General features: G+C 51.7%; 1 protein-coding gene across 1 annotated transcript; it reads left to right on the top strand.

Annotated features, from left to right (window-relative positions):
- Positions 1-12,861: 12,861 nt before the first annotated feature.
- Positions 12,862-17,589, top strand: LOC132575537 (uncharacterized). Its single transcript, XM_060244348.1, has 2 exons — positions 12,862-13,846; positions 14,045-17,589. Exons 1-2 carry the CDS (start codon positions 12,862-12,864, stop codon positions 17,587-17,589), a joined length of 4,530 nt encoding a protein of 1,509 aa, XP_060100331.1.
- Positions 17,590-20,054: the final 2,465 nt, after the last annotated feature.

The following is a 20,054-nucleotide window of genomic DNA, read 5'->3' as shown; positions in this document are numbered from 1 at the left end:
CTTTGTTAGTGTGGGTTCGCTTTCATTTTCTGGAATTACAACTGCTGTTGGGGACAAGGAAATGACTATTCAGGGGAATTGCACTGCTGTATTTTTTATTTATTTTAGGGAATGGGACAGTGTCCTGGCTCCACCCCCAAAGTCCCCAGGTATTTTCTGAGTTGGACTTGGCAACTCTAGTTTGTGCCCATCCCTAATGCTAGTTTCAATTTTGAGCTGGGTTAAATGGTCTGAAACATGGGTAAAACATCGGCCTTATAGCACTCCTAGTGAAAAGGCACTAGTGAGAGAGAAGATGACATGCTGATATATGATGTTCAAGAAATCATATTAACAATGCATACTAGTCTTCATGTAATACAACTGAGACAGGTTACTCTAACACTAGCACCTTTATATTTAGAATAGAAGAAACTGGCTTTTATCCTTAGTGTATCAGATTTAGTGTCTTGGATAACTTTATTCTTGTTTAATTCCTTAGACCTCATTTTTATTCATATACATATCGCAGTCATCTCCAAGGAGCACAACACTAATTGTGGAGATAATGATAAAGCAAATGTTGTACTAATAGAACTCCAAAATCACATGTAAACGGCTGTATTAACATTGAACCAAAGTTCACTTCAAAGCCCCATTTGGCTTAGCTAAGATTATTCTAAATAGATACATGCAGGCATCAAAATGACTTTGAATTAAAGTATTTGCTGTAGTTCAGGGAACAAAACGGCAAGAGATGGTGTGCCCTTCTAATGGATAGTACTGCTTTTTTTCTGCTATTGCTAGTAAAGGTATACTTTTGGCAAAACATGAGCAATCAGTTTTGCAGAAAACATATTAATTTCTCAATTAGAATAAGCAGCCCTCCCCTGCATATCATCTTGTGCAGAACAGCTATATATAACCAGTGTTTTGTCATGTTTTTATGCCATCTCCACAGTGCTGTGTGTGACAGCATCAGTTCCTTCCTCATGTCAGATGAGCTGCAGAAGCTGCAATGAAATCTGGGAAGCAATCTGCTTCTATACAGGAAACTAATCTTTCAGTGGTAGAATAATACTACTTATCCTAATGCCACTTTTTGAAAGGAAGAATATTTCACAGCATTTTTGGAAATGAGAAATTTTGTATTTGTATTCATTTTTTCCCTCCTTCTTTCCTTTATCTTGCTTTACTTTTTAGACCCTTAACTGTACATTTCCTGGGGAATGCTTTTTCCTGCTTACTATTTTAATCAAAGGTGTGCTGAAGAGTTAATTGGAATCTGCAAGCTGTGAGGAAGATAAGGGACTCTAAATAACTAGCGAGAGAAAGAGCGCTCTGAACCAGACTTTGAAGGGCTTTCCAAAGTGGAAACAGGGCAACTGCTTTAGATGAAAACATTGTTGCTCTCACTCACTCCTCCCCCATTTTATCATTAGCTATGTAATTATTCAACAGATAGTATAACATAATACAATTTTAGTCCTTGCAAGCATATGTTAGGTGATCTATTATTAATTTCACTTTCTTGAATATAACATTATATATGCACAACAAGTCCTCCACCAATTTTCAAGAGCTGAAACTGAAGTAAAAACACAAATGAGAACAAATGATGGCTTTTCTGTATGCTGAAGTCAGTGCATGGTAGCATTGGCTGGTTGAGCAATTAAACTTGCACTAAAACTTCAGGGATTAATTAGGAACTGCCTTACACTGATAATCGTACTTGAATATGAGATATATTGATTAAGCCTAATACTAAAGCCTTATTTTTCTAATAGAGAAAACTTTAAGCCAGAAAGTATTAGCAAGAGAGAAGGCCTTATTTTTAAACAAAGGTCTTTATCTCAGGGAAAGTACTAAACAAAGGGAAACATTCTTCAATTTTTATTGATTTTAACTACAAAAAGAAGACGCATAAGCATAGATACATAAAAGGGGGGAAGGGCATACACAGGATGGGAAAAGCAGAAAAAGAGAAAAGTACAAATATATCAGTTATAATTCTACCTCTAAATAAAATACCCAATTCATTCTACCTACAAGTAGTTGTCCCCTTTGCAGACGGACCGGCAACGCCGGTTACAGGCTGGGGACCGCTCTTTGCCCTCCTGGAAGGAGGGAGGCTGGCTCCGTCATCCCGGACATCCGGGAGTATGGAGATGGGTGTGGCGTCGGGCCCTGGCCATGCCCTTGCGTGCGCAGTTCACTTGCAGCTCTCAGCAAGGAGAGCCGCGTTGGTTGGGAGCGTCCGGTGGGGCCGAGGCTGCGGAGAGCGCAAGACAGTGGGCTGGCGTGGTGTGGGCTTTAAAGCGGCAGTGAAGCAGCTGATAGGGGCGCTAGGTGCAGCATGCTGGATGTCTTTTTCGAGCGGTGGCAACGAGGAGCGGTTACCATTTAACTGGCCTTCAGCAGTGCGGGGAAGCGGGGTTGGCTCTCGGGGGTTGCAAGGAGTTTGAGTCAGGGGGCTGTAGGGCATGGGGTGAGGCCTGAGGGCCCCTCTGCCCCCCCTCCCTCCACATTGTTGGTATAGACAATAATAATTTGGGTTGGACAGGCGTCTTTTCACCTTTACCCACGAGGTTAGGCTGGTAGGTGGCTCCCCACCACTCCCTGGTACAGGGGTTATAGAGGTAGGTGTGCAGGATTTTCATACTGGGAGATAGGTTAAGGGGGCCGTATATAAGCAGGCCATGGCACCCAAGAAGGGTCAGGGCCCCTCTAAAGGGAAGCAGCCTGCCAGGAAGAGGGCCAAGCAACTGAATTCCCCGGGTGACTGGGGCCAGGGGGCCCAGATTAGGCAGGCCATTATTGTTCAGTTAGAAGCTTTGGAGCATTAGAGGGGCGCAGTAGGAGCTCCCATATGGGAAGGACGGCACAGGGCGACGGGTTGTTCATCCAAGCTAACTTTTGAAAAAGAGGTGCTGGCCTGTCTTTCTGGATTGCAGGGTGGGGCCGTTGGTGCGGACATGCGGGAAGAACCAGACCAGGAGGAGGACACTGAGACAGGAGACGTAGCCGGCGGGGACTTCGTGACCCACAGACCAGTGGGGGAAGTGGTGCAGCTAGACCTGACTGTGGCAGTGGCTGTTAACCCCCCCCCCGGGTAGTGGGTAAGTCCCCAGTGCAACCCCAGTTGCCGACCTGGCAATGGGATCATGCCCAGCCTATGGGCCCCCATAGTACAGTGGGCTTGGCGGTGACACTGCCAGGGCAGTCAGAGCCTTTTGGGCAACAGGTGCAGGCGGGACCTTCATGGGCTTGAGGTGTGCCTTATGCATTGCCTCAAGGCCAGAGTTTTGTTGGGTCTGCCACACAGTCCTCTTCACCGACAGTTGCTGTGGTGGTGTCGCAAGGCGCCTCTGCTTCTCAGGCAGTGCTGGGTATGCTGCCTTGGGGGGGGGCAGCAACAGTGGTTGCAGCACGGAGCGTGGCCGGGTTACCATGTGGGTACGTGGAATTATCCTCCGAATACTTACGGGTCCGTCCCCTTCCAAGTCCTTCCATATGGTGATACAGCACTGCCCTTGGGGGACCACCTTGCAGTGGCGACCCGGGATAAGATTTTGAGGAGTGAATACGTGGATGTGTTTAGCCTCCTCTTTAGAGAGCTAGAAAAGAAGGACAAGGATGACCTAGATGATAAGGAGAAGGGGAAGCTGAAACAGAGAAAGGTGGATAGGACCTGGTCCAATTGGCTACCAGGTTTCTTGATCTATGCTGGTGTGATAGCTAAGGTACAGCCTTTATGGGCTGCAGCTCTGTTTCAATATTGCGACATAGTGCACCACGCATATACGGATTTTGTCGGTGTGGTGTGGTTGCAATATGACGAGGCCTTTAGGATGAGGGCTGTGGTCAACCCAGGGCTCCCGTGGGATCAGATTAATCAACAGCTTTGGTTGCAGTTGATGTCCCCGGCAAAGCCCAATTCGGGTGATAGGGCCGACAGTGGGCGCCTTGTACATAAACAACAGAATAGTGTAGGTGCCCGCAGTGCAGCAGGCCAGTCGGTTCAACCCCGGCTGCTGTGCTGGGAATTTACATCCAAGGGCGTGTGTTCTAGGAAGGCCTGCAAATTTAAACATGAGTGCTCGCTATGCAGGGGGTCACACGCCTTCTCGGCTTGCAGTAAATCCAAAATGAGGGCAGGGTCGAGACACCCCAGGGAGGGAAGTAATCAGAAACCACCTGAGAAAGGGGCCCAGTCCGATACGACTGAGGGTAATTAAGTAGTTGTTGAGCAGTTACCCCCTGAGGGCTGATAGGGCCTATTTAATGGATGGTTTTACCTATGGATTTAGGATTCCGTATTAGGGACCTAGGGTCCCTTGTATGGCCCCTAACCTTTGCTCGGTAATGGGGATGGAGCAAGTGGTTAGGGCAAAAATAACCAAGGAGTGTGCAGACGGGAGGGTCCAAGGGCTGCTCAGTGTCCTGTGCCGCTTTTGAGCGGTTCAGTTCCTTTATGGAATGGGCGCTTCGGACGAAGTCTGGGTTGAGTGATGCTGTTTACTACCTGGACAACTACCTTTTTGTGGGCCCTGCCGGGTCCGGGCAATGTGCCAAGTTATTGCAGTCATTTGAGGACCTGGCGTGGGAGCTTGGGGTGCTGTTGGCCCGCAAAAAGACAGAGGGCCCCAGCTTGGTGCTTACTTTTTTAGGCATTGAGCTGGATACCCTGCAGCAAGCTTCACGGCTGCCTGCAGATAAGGTGAGAAGTCTCAGGGTCCGATTAGCTTTTCTTAAGAGGCAGCGTACAGTGTCGCTGCTGGAGCTCCAGCAGCTGGTAGGGCACCTCAACTTTGCATGCAAAGTTGTGGCTCCTGGGAGGGCCTTCTTGCGGCACCTATGTAACACCATGGGGCCCCTGCGGTTCCCCCACCATAGAGTGCAAATGACCTCAGGCATGCGGATGGATCTAGAAGTATGGGAAGATTTTTTTTTTTAATCCTTCAACGGAATTTCATTTTGGTGGGATGACTTGAAGGTGGAAGCAGAGCTCCAGATATCCTAGTTTTTTCTCATTGTAGTAGCTGTTTGGTTTTGGGGTAAGCAGCTGGCCAACCATACAGTTCATTTCTGGTGTGATAACATGGCTGTGGTACATGTTATCAACTCCTTGTCATCTAAATCCCCAGTTGTGGTGAACTTGGGGCGGTCATTTACATTTCAATGCCTTTGGTGGAATATTCTATTTATGGCAAGGAATGTTCTGGGAGTGTGCAATGGGGTGGCGGGCACTCTATCTCATCAACAGATTGAGCATTTTCGCCAGCTTGCTCCAGAAGTGGACCCACGGCCAGCGTGAATGTCACCAGAACTTTGGCAGCTTGGGAGGCGGAAGCCGGTAGGGCAATCAGACTAGCTTTGGCTCCAAGTACTCGAAAGCCTATGAAAGGGCGGAGGAAGATGCCCGTCAGCCCATATCCCCTGCAGTGCTGAAGGGTCTTCATAGGGTCTGGCCCAAGGTATGTTCGTCTTCCTTTGAGGCCGCTCTTTTTCATACGGCTTCTTTGGTTGCCTTTTCGGCGCACTTCCGATCAGCGAGTTGGTCGTGAAGTCGAAAACGGACAATTTGGACCAAGCGTTGCATGCCTGTGACATTAAATTTGTGGGGGGACAAATTAGGCTGTCAATACGGAGGTCAAAGACAGACCATCAGCAGAGGGGCTCCGCTATTACGATTGGGCAATGTGCATTGGTGGAGCTGTGCCCAGTCAAGGCCTTGGAGCGGCATATACTGCTCAGGAGAGAGGGTGATGGCCCCTTTGTTTTGTCACAGTGAGGCCTCCCCTTACAAAATATCAATTTTGGGTGGTGACGGGTAAGGCACTGGCAGAGCTGGGATTAGGGGGGAGGTAAAATTCAGAACACATTCATTTCAAATTGGGCCGCATCTACGGTGTCCGTGATGGGTTAGACACACACCCCGGCATACAGCGGATGGGTCAGTGGTGGTCAGCAGCCTATAGGTTATATGTTCACCCATTGGTCTTTCAGTGAGTGCATGGGGGACATGTGAGCATTGGGTGGCCCATTGGCATGTATTTTCTGGGTTTTTTACTGTGTTTTGTTTTTCAGGTGCTTGGGCTCATAGGGAGAGGTGGCGAATCCTCATCTGCGGGCACAGCATGGTGTTCTGGGCGGCCCACCAGGCCAGGAGATCACCAGTTGGCACCCAGCTGAATCTCAGCAAGTGGGCAACGGTTGAGTGGCTGGGTCGCCATGGCCTGCATTGCCCGGGGATTATGGCACTGTTGTTTTGTGGGAGGAGTGCACCTCCTCCGCACATCCTGGTCATCCACTTGGGGGGTAATGACCTGGGTTTTATGAAAGGGAAGGCCCTTTCTTTGCAGGCGCAGGAGGATCTGCAGGTCATTAAGCGGAGATGATCAGGAGTTCTCTTGGTGTGGTCGGCAATTTTGCCACGTAGGGTCTAGTGGTCTGCCCTGTACTCTGGGGGATAGAACGTGCCAGATGTAAGGCCAACTGGGCTTTGCAAAAGGCCATGGAAGGGGGTTTGGACATATTTCTTCCCCATCCGGCCATACGGGTTGAGTATGCTGACCTGTATGGTCAGATGGAGTTCATTTATCTGAACTGGGTAACCGGGCCTTTTTGAATGAGCTGAGGCAGGGGTTGCTGTCAGCTCTGGGCCGTCCGGTGAGTGCTAATGCCTAAGCAGAGGCTTGGCATTGGCGGTGGTGGTGGCAGGATGAGGTATTGGCTACAGTCTTTTCAGGGGAGCACCTATGGCTCTGCACCAGTGGGTACAGGTGGTCTGTATGAACGGTAGATGGGCTTCACGGCTCAATGCTGGGAGTGCAGATCATGACAAAGCCTCACCAGGGCGGATCTTTCCTGAGTGATGGATGCCGGTGGAGGTGGAGTTTGGACCTGGCTGCTCAGCACCAGTCAGATGGTATTGGCTCATGCTGGGGGCAGGGTGGCTTGCCCTTCCAGGCAAGGTGGGGTCCTGTGTTTTGACCCCAGGGCTTGTCCTGTTAGGCCTATACCCCTTGCCATTCTAGTTCGTTCAAGTTATGTGTCAATAAAGCGGCCTGGTTTTTGTCCAACACACTGTGTCAGCCTCTTTATTCCTACTGGGGGGTCAATAGAGTTCTCCATGTATTTTACCATCTTTATCTTTCATTATAAAACATTTTTACTGAACTATTACTTGCAATACAAGTCTAAACGATTTTTCTTCAACACAAATAAGTATAAAAAAGTCAAAGCAATCTCAACATGGAACTGGCTGATTTAGCTTAACCATGTTGAAAACACAGATAAGTTTGTTAGTTTAACAATATCCTCATTAACATAAGCACATAACATTCATAACTTTATCCTTAAGAAGCTAAAAAAAATACAACACAGTATTTTGTCTATCTCAATATAAACAGTTTCTCCAGGGGAGCTATTAAAAGCAAATCTGCCAGATTACAGAATAACGATGCTGTCTGCCTTTTTAACAATTAATCCAACTCTTATATCCCTATTGGTCTAGAAAAAACAACATAACATAACCCAAAAATAAAACTCACGTATCTGTTCTTATTGAGAGTTCCATACCCAACTACCCACAAAGACAGAGACATTTCAAGAGACCCTTCATGCTAAAAAGAAATCTATCTCCTGATTTATAACTAAAATGCACCTTCTCTCTCCTTAATACAGTCTGAGACCAATATCTTTATACTTAACAGGCTAGAAATAGAACACAATAATTTATCTATCTTATTATAGACAATTTCTTCAAACAAACATATTAGAAGGAGATCTACTAATTTACAAAATAATTATGATGTCTACCTTCTTAACAATTATAGACTAACTTGCAGGATTACTCATATTGATAGCAAACATAAAAAGCTAATATCATTATCTGTTAAAGACAAGTTTACCAATTTACCAAATAATTATGCTGTCTGCCTTCTTAGAAGTTGATCTAAGTTAACTATTTTTACATAAAATTCTTTTCAAAAACTTTTTAGTTCTTTAGCTTTTATGTCCATATTATTCTAGACAAAACTTATTATAGCCCCAAAAAAGAAAAAAAATCTCACTTAGCCTTCTAATATCACATATCAGATTTTTTTGCAAAGTCCATATCCAAGTATCTACAGAGATAGATCTAGTTCAGGAAGCTCTTCTTTCTGAAGGATTTCCACATCATGCTTTTCTGGTTAAAATGCACCTTCTTACTCCTTAATGCAGTCATTCCTCTCAAAGAAAGTGGGAAAAATTCCACAGCTTTTGTTCCTCTTGACATAACTTCAGTCAATCTCCATTTCTGGTCTTCTTTTTTAACTATGTCATAGCGTTCCATTTCTTTTGTTCATTTCCCAATGAGTAGCTCTCCCATTTCAATTCCACAGACACTCTCTTTGGCACTCTGCTCATGTAGATTTGAGATTTCGCTAGCTTTCAGAACAAAAGCTCCCATTTGTTTCTTAACCAACTCTGTCAGAGAATTCAAACTGCTTAAAATATCTTTTTTGTGGAAGATTTCACTTAGCAAAGCCATTTTTCTTTGTCAGCAAACTCAGTCCATTAATCCAAGTTGAAAAGTAGCTTAGAGTCCCAGATAGTTCATCCTTCCCAATCTCCTCCATGGAGTTTTGAGTGTTAGCATATTAATTTCAATCAAACAACGTGGAGAAATTCCTCTAACAAGTATCTCATTTTGTTCAGACAGTATTGCAGCTGAATAATAGTCTCTCTAACAAATATCCCATTATAATCCGGGTCAATTTAAGTATGCATATTCAGGTTAATTCAAATTATTTCCAGTACTTAAAGATGTTCTTTAGCTTTTCGAGGCCTCATTCACAGGGAAATTGGAGGTATCGACCTCTTTCCCTTCCTTTGAACTGCCCGTTTATTGAAATGTAAAATGACCCATTAGCCATTGGCACTGAAAGCACACTTACTTGCTACGTAGAATTGCCATGCTTGAGGTAGTGAAGAGGGATTAGGCTAGGAAAAGGGATGGAACTGAATGGGAAAAGAATGTTTAAGGATGAGCAGCTCAACAGAGGTGTGCTTAATGAGGCATGCCTAGACATGCTTGGCTGATAGAGTGCATTGCAGGCCTACCGTAGCTCACTATATAACCTTACTATGCTAATATTGTAACAGAGGCTTCAGCTTGGGGGTCAGCGAGTGGTGAAGGAAGCTGGACGCAGCAAAAGGCCTAAGTGTGCAAAAACAGTACTAATGCAAATGGCTTAAGAGACCTAAGGTTAACAGAAGCGGAACCGCTTGCGGTTGAGCAAGAGGGGGTTTTCGCTTGGAGTTGCACGCCAAAAGGGAACTAAGTAAAAGGCAAGCAGCTTCGAAACTCTTCGGTATGATATGCAGTAATATTGTGTGTAAGCTGCTTTTAATGCAAATGCGTAATGCTATATAAAGTCTGCGCGCCCGAATGTTCTTTGCTCAGACGCCCATCTTTGGTCTGAGACCGCACGTGTGTATCAAATAAATCCTAGCTGTTTTTCCTGATCCTGCCTCAAGCCTCCTTTGTTACGGACACCTGCCTTGATAGATAGAGCGGGCTCTTCCTGCTACATAAAACTTGGTGCCGTGACTCGGATGTGCTGGGGCTTTGGGGCCCCGGCTGCTTAGCCCGGTGGGGCCCGGCTGCTGGCGGGAGGCCCAGACCACGGTTGGAGCTCCCGGCCTTCTTTCTGGCTGACCGTTTTTCTGCCCGTCCCGTCTCCAGTCGACCCTGCCGTGGACTAACCGGACCTGAACAGGCAACAGGAACCAGCTTTAATTTGGAAGACTCCGGATTGTAAGTATAGAACCTTGTGCACAAAGCTTTAGGAGCCCTAGGGTGGGCATTTTGGTGGAAGCCCCTCCATATGAGACGGCGTGGCGTGGGCCCCGTCTCGGAGGGAAGGCGCGACTGATCACCGCGCAGCAGCACCCGCAGAACCCTGCAGATTGGGAAGAGAGGGGCCCTCATTGAACCCTGATAAACAGGGAAGGAAGGGAGTGCCGCCTCCAGCACGGAGGAAAGGGGCCCTGAGGGAGTGCCGCTTCCAGCTGCAGCCTTCTAACCGTGTCTGCTTGGGAGGGACACGTTTGGTGTGCCCTCATTGGGAGGGACACGTTTGGTGTGCCCTCATTGGGAGGGACACGTTTGGTGTGCCCTCATTGGAGCTCCATTGCGCTCCCACGGCGATACAAAGCTGTGTTTGGAAAACAATTAGCACCGCTGCAGTGACGGGGGTGCTATACCGAAAAATAACAAAAAAAAAAAGAAGTAACTTAAGCAATACAGAAGTAACTTTTTACAGTAAAAGTCTGTCTGGTGTGCTTGTGGTGTGTATGATGCGTGTCTGAGACGATACCTGGTATCGAAGCGAACGGGATCTGTTAGTAGCCCGGTTCCTGCTGACGAGAGTCCAGTAGGCAGCGAAAGCAGAGAAGCGAGTGAATAGGGTCCCTTATATGTCACCCCTCCCTGGTCGTGTGTTTTAGTTGTCTGTCAAGTTTTAATTGTCTGTCAAGTGTTGGGTAGGGGAACTTTTATTGCCTTGCCCTCATATGTGCTCAGGGGCAAACTACTCGGATTACTGGTTTTTGGAGGATCCGGGCTGGTGGGGTCCGGGTGACACCTTCCGGTTTGTGCTTGGCCCCTGGCTGAGCCACCTTGGCTTCTGCTGGCAGAAAACGCTTTGCCGAAGCCATACCGTTCAGTTGTGGAGGGGGACACGTGGTGACATCACAGCCTGGCTGATAAGGCGTCGGTCCGCAACCCCTAGGTCAAAGGGAAGGCACGGGGGACCTTGGGTAAGGTGGTATTTCCTGAGGGAGCGAGCGGGGGCCCCCATTTGTGTCTGGCAGGTAAAACGCCAGACTGCCGCCCTAGTTGCCGTGGGCGACACAGAGCTTTGGCCGCGGCAGATTGCTCAGGCTGAGAGGCAGCCTCCCGATCTGGCTGTCTTCCACGCACGGTGCTGTGATCGGTGCGTGGAGGGCGCTTGCCACCCCATCGGCCCCCCCATTGGCCCACCCCCTCCCCTGGAATCCCATGCCCCAGCGGATCCCCAAGCGGATCCCCACTCACTGAGTGACTCCTTCAGTAACTCCTTCCCGTCCACACCGGCGGACCCTTGCTCCCGGTGTATTGACCAGTGTGAGGGAACCGCCACGCCCTTCACTGACCCACCCCTGGCCTCAAACGAGGCCGCGGCACTTGCGGCGCTTGAGTGGTGGGCCAGCGCTCTGGACCAATCCTTCGACGCCTTCAGCTGGGGGTGGGACCCCTTTGACACACAGGCCACTGTCGACCTGCATCTTGGTAGGGGAGACGCATGAACGGTCCCCTAGATTTTCGGTCAGAGGACCGGCTGTACTGGAGCCCTGGTCAGAGATTTCACAAACTGGTCGCCCCTTGGGTCTATACACCGGACGCATTGACCCTCTTCTGGTACGAAGCACTGTGCCACAACCATAATATACGTTTGTGGACGGGGGAGGAAGAGGGAGTGTTGGCCTGGTTGGTGCAGGGACAGACTAGGGGCCCACAGGGGAGTTGGGGACCAAATTGGGCGCGTTGGTATTTTCTGAGGAAAACCGGGAGGGACCCCGTGCTTGTTTGGAGGATTAACAAAAAGAGTGCTCTTCCCGTTCGGCCTACCGCCGAGGGCTCTGCAGAAACCCTTAGCATTGTAGAAGGGTGGGTCCACCAGCCGACTCCCAGCAAATTTTCCTTGAAGGCTTTCCATTTTCTGCATTGCACCCGGTGCCCAAGAAGGGACGCGCCCGCCCCCTTTTTCCCACAGGCAGAACCAGATCCCCCCTCGTCGTCCGGGAGGGATTTGCCCTTCTTGGGCTCCCCGTTGTCGCCGCTCTCCCCTCTGCCCCCCCTCCCCCCGCTCGCACTTGAGTGGCGGGACGGCCCATTGCCTCCGGGGCGGCATCGGTGGGACCTACCACCTGAGAAGGATTAGTCGAAATGGGCGCTGCCCAGTCCACCACCCCTCTGGAGTGTATGTTGAACCACTTCCAGGAGGGGTATACTGGTGACTATGGGAGGCAGAGATTGACTCCCTCTAAGTTGAAGTTGTTTTGTGAATCTGAATGGCCGGCCTTTGGGGTCGGTTGGCCACTGGAGGGCACATTTTCCGTCGGGGTGGCCCGCGCGGTCTACCAGGTGGTCATGGCCTCGCCACGGGACTACCCGGACCAGTTCCCATATATTGACTCATGGTTGGCCGTGCTGCTGAAACCCCCCCCCTGGTTGAAGCAGTGTGCTAAAGAAATGAGGTCTGGTCGGTTGTGCCCATTGCAGCACGAGCCTCAAAGTGCCGTGTCGGGGGTGCAGCCGCAGGGGGCTGCCGGGGCGCCACCGGGTCGGCCGAAGCCCATAGCACAGCCCCTGTACCCTGTTTTGGATCTGGGCCCAGATCCATTGGAGCTGGACTGGCCGCCCCCCTATGTGCCGGTGCCGCCCCCGGTCGTGCCTCTCCCGGGACCCGCTGTGGGGCCGGCAGCGGCCCCGCCGGTGGCTGCACCCCAGCCGGTCCCGCAGCCCCCTCAGGTCCAGGGGGCTAGACAGCACCACATGGTCACGAGGTCTCAGAAGGAGACCCTGACCCGGCCCCCCCGATAGAGTTGGGCTGGAGGGCCGAGTGGAGCCCCACCATCACGCGGCTCCAGGAGCAAAGGGCACGAGCAAGGGCTGCCTCGTTTTCGGCGGCCCGAGGCCCGCTCGACCTTGATCCAGACCCACAGGGCTCCGGCAGTGCACCGCGGGTAAAGACCCCGGCGTCGGAGGACGAGGAAGGAGCCCCACCGGGTTCTGACCCGGTTCCGTCCACCCCCGGTCCTTCCTCGCAGTTTGCGGTAGCGCGCGTGATGCCGCTGCGGCAGGTCCAGACGCCACAATTTTTGGGCCAAAATGGGAGGATCGAGGGGGGTCAGAGCCGGTATATTTATACTCCCTTCTCCTCCGCCGACCTTCTTAACTGGAAGACCCATGTCGCCTCCTATACTGAAAAACCAGAAGACCTCACCAATTTGCTTACTAGCATTATGGGAACCCACAGCCCAACCTACCTGGATTGCCAACAGCTCCTCCTGACCCTCTTTACAACAGAGGAGCGTCAGCGTATTTTAAGGGCGGCCAAGAAGAAGGCCGAGGAGGCTACCCACGCTGATCAAGCCGACCGTGCCCGGTGGCTAGCAGAGCACTTCCCAGAGACTGACCCCGCCTGGGACCCGAATAATACAGATCATATGAACCTCCTGAAGTCCTATAGGGGTTATTTGCTGGCGGGCCTGCAGGAGGCAGGGAAAAAGGCCACCAACATGACAAAAATTGGGGAGGTTCTCCAGAAGCCCGATGAGGCCCCGGGAGCCTTCCTTGAGCGCTTGTATGAGGCCTACCGCTTGTACTCGCCTTTTGACCCTGAACATCCCGATAATCTACGCATGGTAAATTGTGCCTTTGTAAGTCAAGCAGCTAGTGACATTAAGCGAAAATTGCAGAAGCAAGAAGGCTTTGCCGGCATGAACATTACTCAGCTGTTGGAAATAGCTCAGAAGGTGTTTGTTAATCGAGAGCAGGAAACCAAAAGGGCCGAAGACCGCAAGCTTAAAGTGAAAGCGGCCTTGCTGGCTGCCGCCATAGGGGCCCATGGTGGAAATCGAGGCCCTCGGGAGGGGAGGCAGACTCGGGCAAGACACCCGGCGGGACCAGGGAATGCCCGAAAACCCCTGGCCCCGGACGAATGCGCCTTTTGCCACGATTTTGGCCATTGGGCCGATTCCTGCCCGCAGAAGGGACAAATCACCCCCTTTCCGGGACGAAGAGGGGAAGGCGGCCGCGGTAGACCACTGGGTAGGGGGCGAAGTTCGGGCCCTCGGCGGGGCAGAGACACTCGCCCTGAGGATATGGACTTCATAGGTCTTGCGGCCATGAGTCCCCAAGAACAGTGGGATGACTAGGACAGACCGGGTTCCCCGCCGCCTGGCCCCCGGGAGCCCATGGTCAAGGCATCAGTAGGGGGCCGCAAAGTGTCATTTATGGTTGATACAGGGGCTGAATATTCTGTTGTAAATACTCCGGTGGCGCCTACCACTAAACAGTCAATTCCGATTGCCGGGGCCACCGGACAGGTGGCCCGAAGATCGTTTTTGCAAGACCGCCTTTGTGATTTGGGCACCCACCTAGTCCGCCACAAGTTCCTCTATGTTCCTGAGTGCCCCCTGCCCCTGCTGGGCTGGGATGTCTTATCTAAGCTAAGGGCGGCTATCTACTTTGAGGAGGACGGCCAAGCCACTGTAGAGTTTCGGGCGCGCTCGTCTGGCATTCTGGTGCTCACCTGCCCCATGGAAGAGGAATGGAGGCTCTTCCAGTCATCCCCAGAGAAGGGTTTGTCTGACCAATGGGCTTCCATCGTCCCAGGGGTATGGGCAGAGGATAATCCACCGGGTCTGGCCCGTCACCATGCCCCCATTGTTATTGAACTTTTGCCCGGTATCCAACCAGTCCGTTTACGGCAGTACCCTATCCCCTGGAGAGCTATTGAGGGGATCCAGAAACATTTGGATAGACTTTTGAAGTATGGCATTCTTAAGGAGTGCCAAAGCCCATGGAATACCCCGCTGCTGCCGGTTCAGAAACCTGGCACTGGCGAGTTCAGGCCTTGTCAGGATCTCCGGGCGGTGAATCAGAAGACCGTGACTTTGCACCCGGTGGTACCAAATCCGTATGTGTTGTTGGGGCTGGTGCCTCAGCAGGCCAATTGTTTCTCGGTGCTGGATTTGAAGGACGCGTTCTTCTGCCTACGAATAGCCCCCCTGAGCCAGCCCATTTTTGCATTCCAGTGGCAGGAGCGGGATACAGGCAGAAAGCTCCAATACACCTGGACCCGGCTTCCCCAGGGTTTCAAAAACAGCCCCACCCTCTTTTCAAACGCGTTGGCCCAGGATTTGCAGGGGTTTGAGGCGACTCCAGGGACGTGCGTCCTAATCCAGTATGCTGATGATTTGTTGGTTGCCGCCCAAGGACGAGACCGCTGTCACCAGGCGACTCTGGAGCTGCTGGAGCTGTTGTGGAAGGCGGGCTACAAGGTGTCCCGGAAGAAGGCCCAACTATGCCAAGATCAAGTTAAGTATCTGGGGTTCCATGTGTCTCAGGGTACTCGGTCACTGGGCCAGGAGAGAAAAGAGGCCATCTGCGCCCTGGCCGAACCTACCTCGAGGCGACGTGTCCGGGAGTTCCTGGGAGCGGCGGGGTTCTGCCAAGTATGGATCCCGAATTTTGCCCTAATAGCGAAGCCCCTCTATGAAGCCACCAAAGGGGGGGAACGGGAACCGTTTTTGTGGGAGGCTGAACAGAAAGCCGCCTTTTACGAACTAAAGAAATTACTGATGGGAGCCCCTGCCCTCGGGTTGCCTGATGTGGAGAAGCCCTTCACCCTGTTTGTCCACGAGCGGAACGGCGTGGCGATCGGGGTCTTGACCCAGGCTTTGGGATCATGGCAGCGACCGGTCGCCTACCTCTCAAAACAACTCGACTCGGTGGCCAAGGGTTGGCCTGCCTGTCTTCGGGCCGTTGCGGCTACTGCAGAGCTCATAAAGGAAGCCGATAAACTGACCTTGGGACAGGAGCTGGAGGTGAAGGTGCCCCACGCGGTGCTTACTCTGATGGACTATAAAGGAAATTACTGGTTCACAAATAGCCGCATGACCAAATACCAGGCGATGATGTGTGAAAACCCCAGAATTCGTTTAACTACTACAGGGGCCCTAAATCCCGCCTCCTTGCTCCCGGTCAGTGACCAACCTTGCGACCACGATTGTATCCAGACCATGGATGAGGTGTACTCTAGCCGCCCCGATTTGACAGACACCCCCTTGCCGACTCCGGACGTTGAATACTACACGGATGGGAGCAGCTACATGCAAGATGGAAGGCGGTATGCTGGCTACGCGGTTGTTACCTGTCAGAAAACCATTGAGGCCGAACCACTGCCAGTAGGGACATCGGCCCAGAAGGCCGAATTGATTGCCCTAACACGAGCCCTGGAGTTGGCGGAAGGAGTGACCGTGAACATCTACACGGATTCCAAGTATGCCTTTCTGACTTTGCACGCTCATGGGACACTGTACAAAGAAAAAGGACTCATAAACTCGGCGGGAAAGGCTATTAAGTATGGGGCGGAGGTTTTGAGGTTGCTGGAGGCTGTGTGGGCACCAAAGAGGGTCTCCGTGATGCACTGCCGAGCTCATCAAAAACCTCTTAGTCCAGTGAACGTGGGGAACCGCAGGACTGATGAGGCGGCCAAACAGGCCGCCACAAGGGGAGCCGGAAGGGAGGTGGAGCGGCCTACTTGCCCTATATTTCAGGTTCCGCTGGCAGATTGGTCCCCCCGGTACAGTGCGGCAGAGGAAGCCTGGGCCGAAGCCCAGGGCGCCTCCCAAGCACGGGTGCGGGGTTGGATCCAGTTGCCCGACCAACGGCTGTTCGTGCCGGAGGCACTGGCTTGGCCCCTGGTGATCCAGGCTCATGAGGGAACACATTTTGGGAAAACATCACTAGCCGAATTGCTGGATAGGCAGATGTATATTTCAAAGCTGCATAGCCTGTGTGAGAAGGCAGCTCTTAGGTGTGTTCCGTGTGCTCGTAACAACCCCCGACAGGGCCCAAGTCGCCCCCCGGGAATACAGCACACTGGAACAACCCCTTGTGAGTCCCTCATTACTGATTTTACTGAAATGCCTCAGTCAGGGGGTTGGAAGTATTTGCTTGTGTTTGTATGTACCTTTTCTAATTGGATAGAAGCGTTTCCCACTAGAACAGAAAAAGCGTCCGAAGTGGTGAAACACTTGCTCAAAAACATTTTGCCTTTCTGGGGTCTCCCTGTGACAATCTCTTCTGATAATGGCTCAGCCTTCATCCATAGGGTGGTGCAGAGGGTTTCCCAGGAGTTACACATTGACTGGAAACTGCATGCCGCCTATCGGCCCCAATCCTCGGGTAAATGTGAACGGGCGAATAGATCAATAAAAGCCCAGCTATCTAAGTTATGCCAGGAAACTACCTTGAAATGGCCCGACGCCTTGCCCATTGTCTTGTTCCGACTGCGGTGCCTACCCAAGAAAGGCCTTAAACTCAGCCCCTATGAAATTGTTTTCGGGAGGCCACCCCCCATTACCAAGGGGATAAGAGGGGATCCGGCCCAGATTGGGAACCTTGTTTGGTTCCAGGAGATACAATCCCTGGGACAGGCAATGAATGAAGTGTCTAAATATGTGTTGCAGACTCTACCGTTGCAGGTTCACAACCCTGTCCATCCGTTTCAGCCTGGAGACGAGGTGTGGGTCAAGGTTTGGAGGACCCAACCGCTCCAGCCAAAGTGGAGAGGCCCGTTTACCGTTTTGCTCTCCACCCCGACTGCAGTTAAGGTCCAGGGACTGGCCCGGTGGATTCACTGGACCCACCTGAAGCAAGCAGCCCCCGAGTGGCGCGTGCAATCCGTTCCAGGGACTGGACTGAAACTAAAACTCCGCAGGAACCGTCAACTGCCTCCTCTGGACCCTTGCCTACCGGGACGGCAGGGTTCACAGGCAACTTAAGACGACCCCCCTAGCTGCCGTCACACAGGAGCTGACGCGCTCTACGCTCAGGGAGAAGCTAGCATCGGAGCGACCAGCTGATCAGGATTCCAATGAACATTTGCCTATTAAAATCCTCATTTGTCTATTAAAATCCTCGTCGTTGGGGATTGAGGGAGGGGCATGATTGAGGGGCGCGCTGCATTTTATATCGGTGTCGCCCTCACAGCCATCAGTGGCGCAGGATTGTTGCTGACAACGTTTCTCTTGCTCCTCGTCTGCAGGTGCCTGCTGGGAAAGAGAGCCCAGCCCCTCAAGAGCAGTCCCTTACAGGCATAGATGGTGTTACAATACTCCTTCCTATTGCCCATAGCGGGAGGGGCCTGTTTGAGTCTCCTTGTATTGTCTTACTTCTGCTGCACACTGTGGTGTTGGGAGCGTGCCCGTAGACAGAGAGAGAGAGAGCGGGCTCTCCAGTTGGCGAGGGCCCGGGAGGAGGGGGAAGACGCCGCATATTACCTGCACCGTTTCGAAAGGACCCAAGGTAATGCAAAGGATGCCACCTATTACAGGCATCATTGTGTTAGGTTTGTGGGTGATTGCCCAGATGGGTTTGAGGGTGCAGGGACCCCCACCGCCCATATGCTGGAGCCCGCCACTGGACCGGACCTCATCGGAGCTCCTGCCCCACCCTTGCGGGAGACGCCCCAAGATCCCGGGACCCGGGGTGGTGGCGGCGAGCCCACGGCCCCTGCCCAGTCCACAGAGCACGGGAAGAGGGGAGATGCCGACCCCGGGCATGACCAACACCCATAAGAGTAGGAAAGCACTACGTGCGGCCCTACGGCGGGGAAGTCCATCTGAAATGCCATTCCCAAATAATTTGGCCCAAAACGGAGCATGGGCACCGCCGACCATGAGGGTGTCGCGGACAAGTTGGTTCCTGGACACCCCGGCTCCGCCACATGATCCTTCCCAGCCAACCCAGTGGTCTTGGCTGTCATATGACCGTATCCCGGTACACCCCTTCCAAGAACCTATTAGGTACGTGTCACAGATAACAAATATCTCCCAATGTTGGCTCTGTGCCCATACCCACGCAGGAGGAGGAGCCCTGGCCTGGGAACCCCTGCATGGTCCAGACTGGATACTAAATTCTTCTAGTTCTGCCTTTATAGGGCTCCAAACCCTGGGTCGGAAGATGTTCACGACTGCAAGTGGCAAAGAGTCCTTCTGGAATCCTCGTGAGAGTTTCCGAGTAAGGGGGCCCACCGGAGACGTGGTGTTTGATCTGCATTTGATTGCAGCTAAGCACCAGAAACAATTTTCCTGGTGTGTCAAGGGTACTGGAGAAGGTCCAAGTGTGGGGTCCTTGCGGGAAGCGGAGTGTGAGCACGTTCTTTATCTAGACCCAAAGAAAGTGGGGTGGCAGACGAATGTCTCTGGGACTTTTGCCTACTTGAAGGATGACAGTTATGCCCTACAGGTGGGCACATTGGGTGTGCTGAGACCCTCCCCGGTTGGCCCATCCGCTCATATCGCTCCGCGTGCCTCTATATGGCTTACTGGGTTGGCATATTTGCAGGCTTGCAAGGTAAGGGAGCATCTAAAAACAATGACTTTGCTTACAAATTTCTGTAATGTCTCCTACGCCCTGGTGGATGGCATATATATCGACCTTCCAGGCATCTACTGGGTGTGTGGGAAGACAGGCTATAAATACCTGCCCCTGCACTGGAAGGGAACATGCTCAGTGGCCTACCTAACAGTGGCAGGGCATCACCGCAAAGAAATCATGGCACATGAGGTACTGAATTTAGGGTTCCCCACGACCAGGAGGGACCCAACAACCCGGAAACAGCGTGACGCCTCCGGCAGAGGCTCGGGGATATTGGATTTCTTGCGGGCCCTACTCCCCGGATGGGGAGTTCATGACCTGCAGATATATACACGAAATCTGTCTAGAATTTTGCAGGAGGGACTCGAAAGGACAGCCTCATCCCTGTTGTCTCTTCAGAAGGAGGTGGACAGCATAGCCAATGTGGTGCTGCAGAATAGAAGGGTGTTGGATCAGTTGCTTTCAGAGCAGGGTGGAGCCTGTGCCTACCTGGGGGAGGTATGCTGCTTTTATATTAATGAGTCTGGCCAAGTCCTCTCAGGGGTCAAGACCCTGAGGGCTTTAGTAAAAGACGCACAGGGCGCAGATAAGGCTTTTGACTCGGGCTCGGGTCTGCTGTCATGGTTAACCAGCTGGCTCCCAGATGTGTCTTGGCTGCGGGAAGGGTTTTTCGTTTTCGTAGGAATGTTCTCGATATGTATAATGGTGTGTGGATGTGTGCGGTGCCTACCGGTGATGGGGGCGGGCTGTAGATGGACCCTTAGAACGTCTCGGGACACACATAAGGAAGAACCCATGTATGTGATGATGAAATCAGTCCGCCAGCAGTACATCACCGGTCAGGGTCAGATGGAAAGGTCAAGCGCAG

Source organism: Heteronotia binoei, chromosome 7 (genome assembly GCF_032191835.1).
Source record: "Heteronotia binoei isolate CCM8104 ecotype False Entrance Well chromosome 7, APGP_CSIRO_Hbin_v1, whole genome shotgun sequence".
NCBI lineage: Eukaryota > Metazoa > Chordata > Lepidosauria > Squamata > Gekkonidae > Heteronotia > Heteronotia binoei.
Note: the sequence above shows the minus strand (reverse complement) of the source record. Positions and strands in the feature narration are given on the sequence as shown.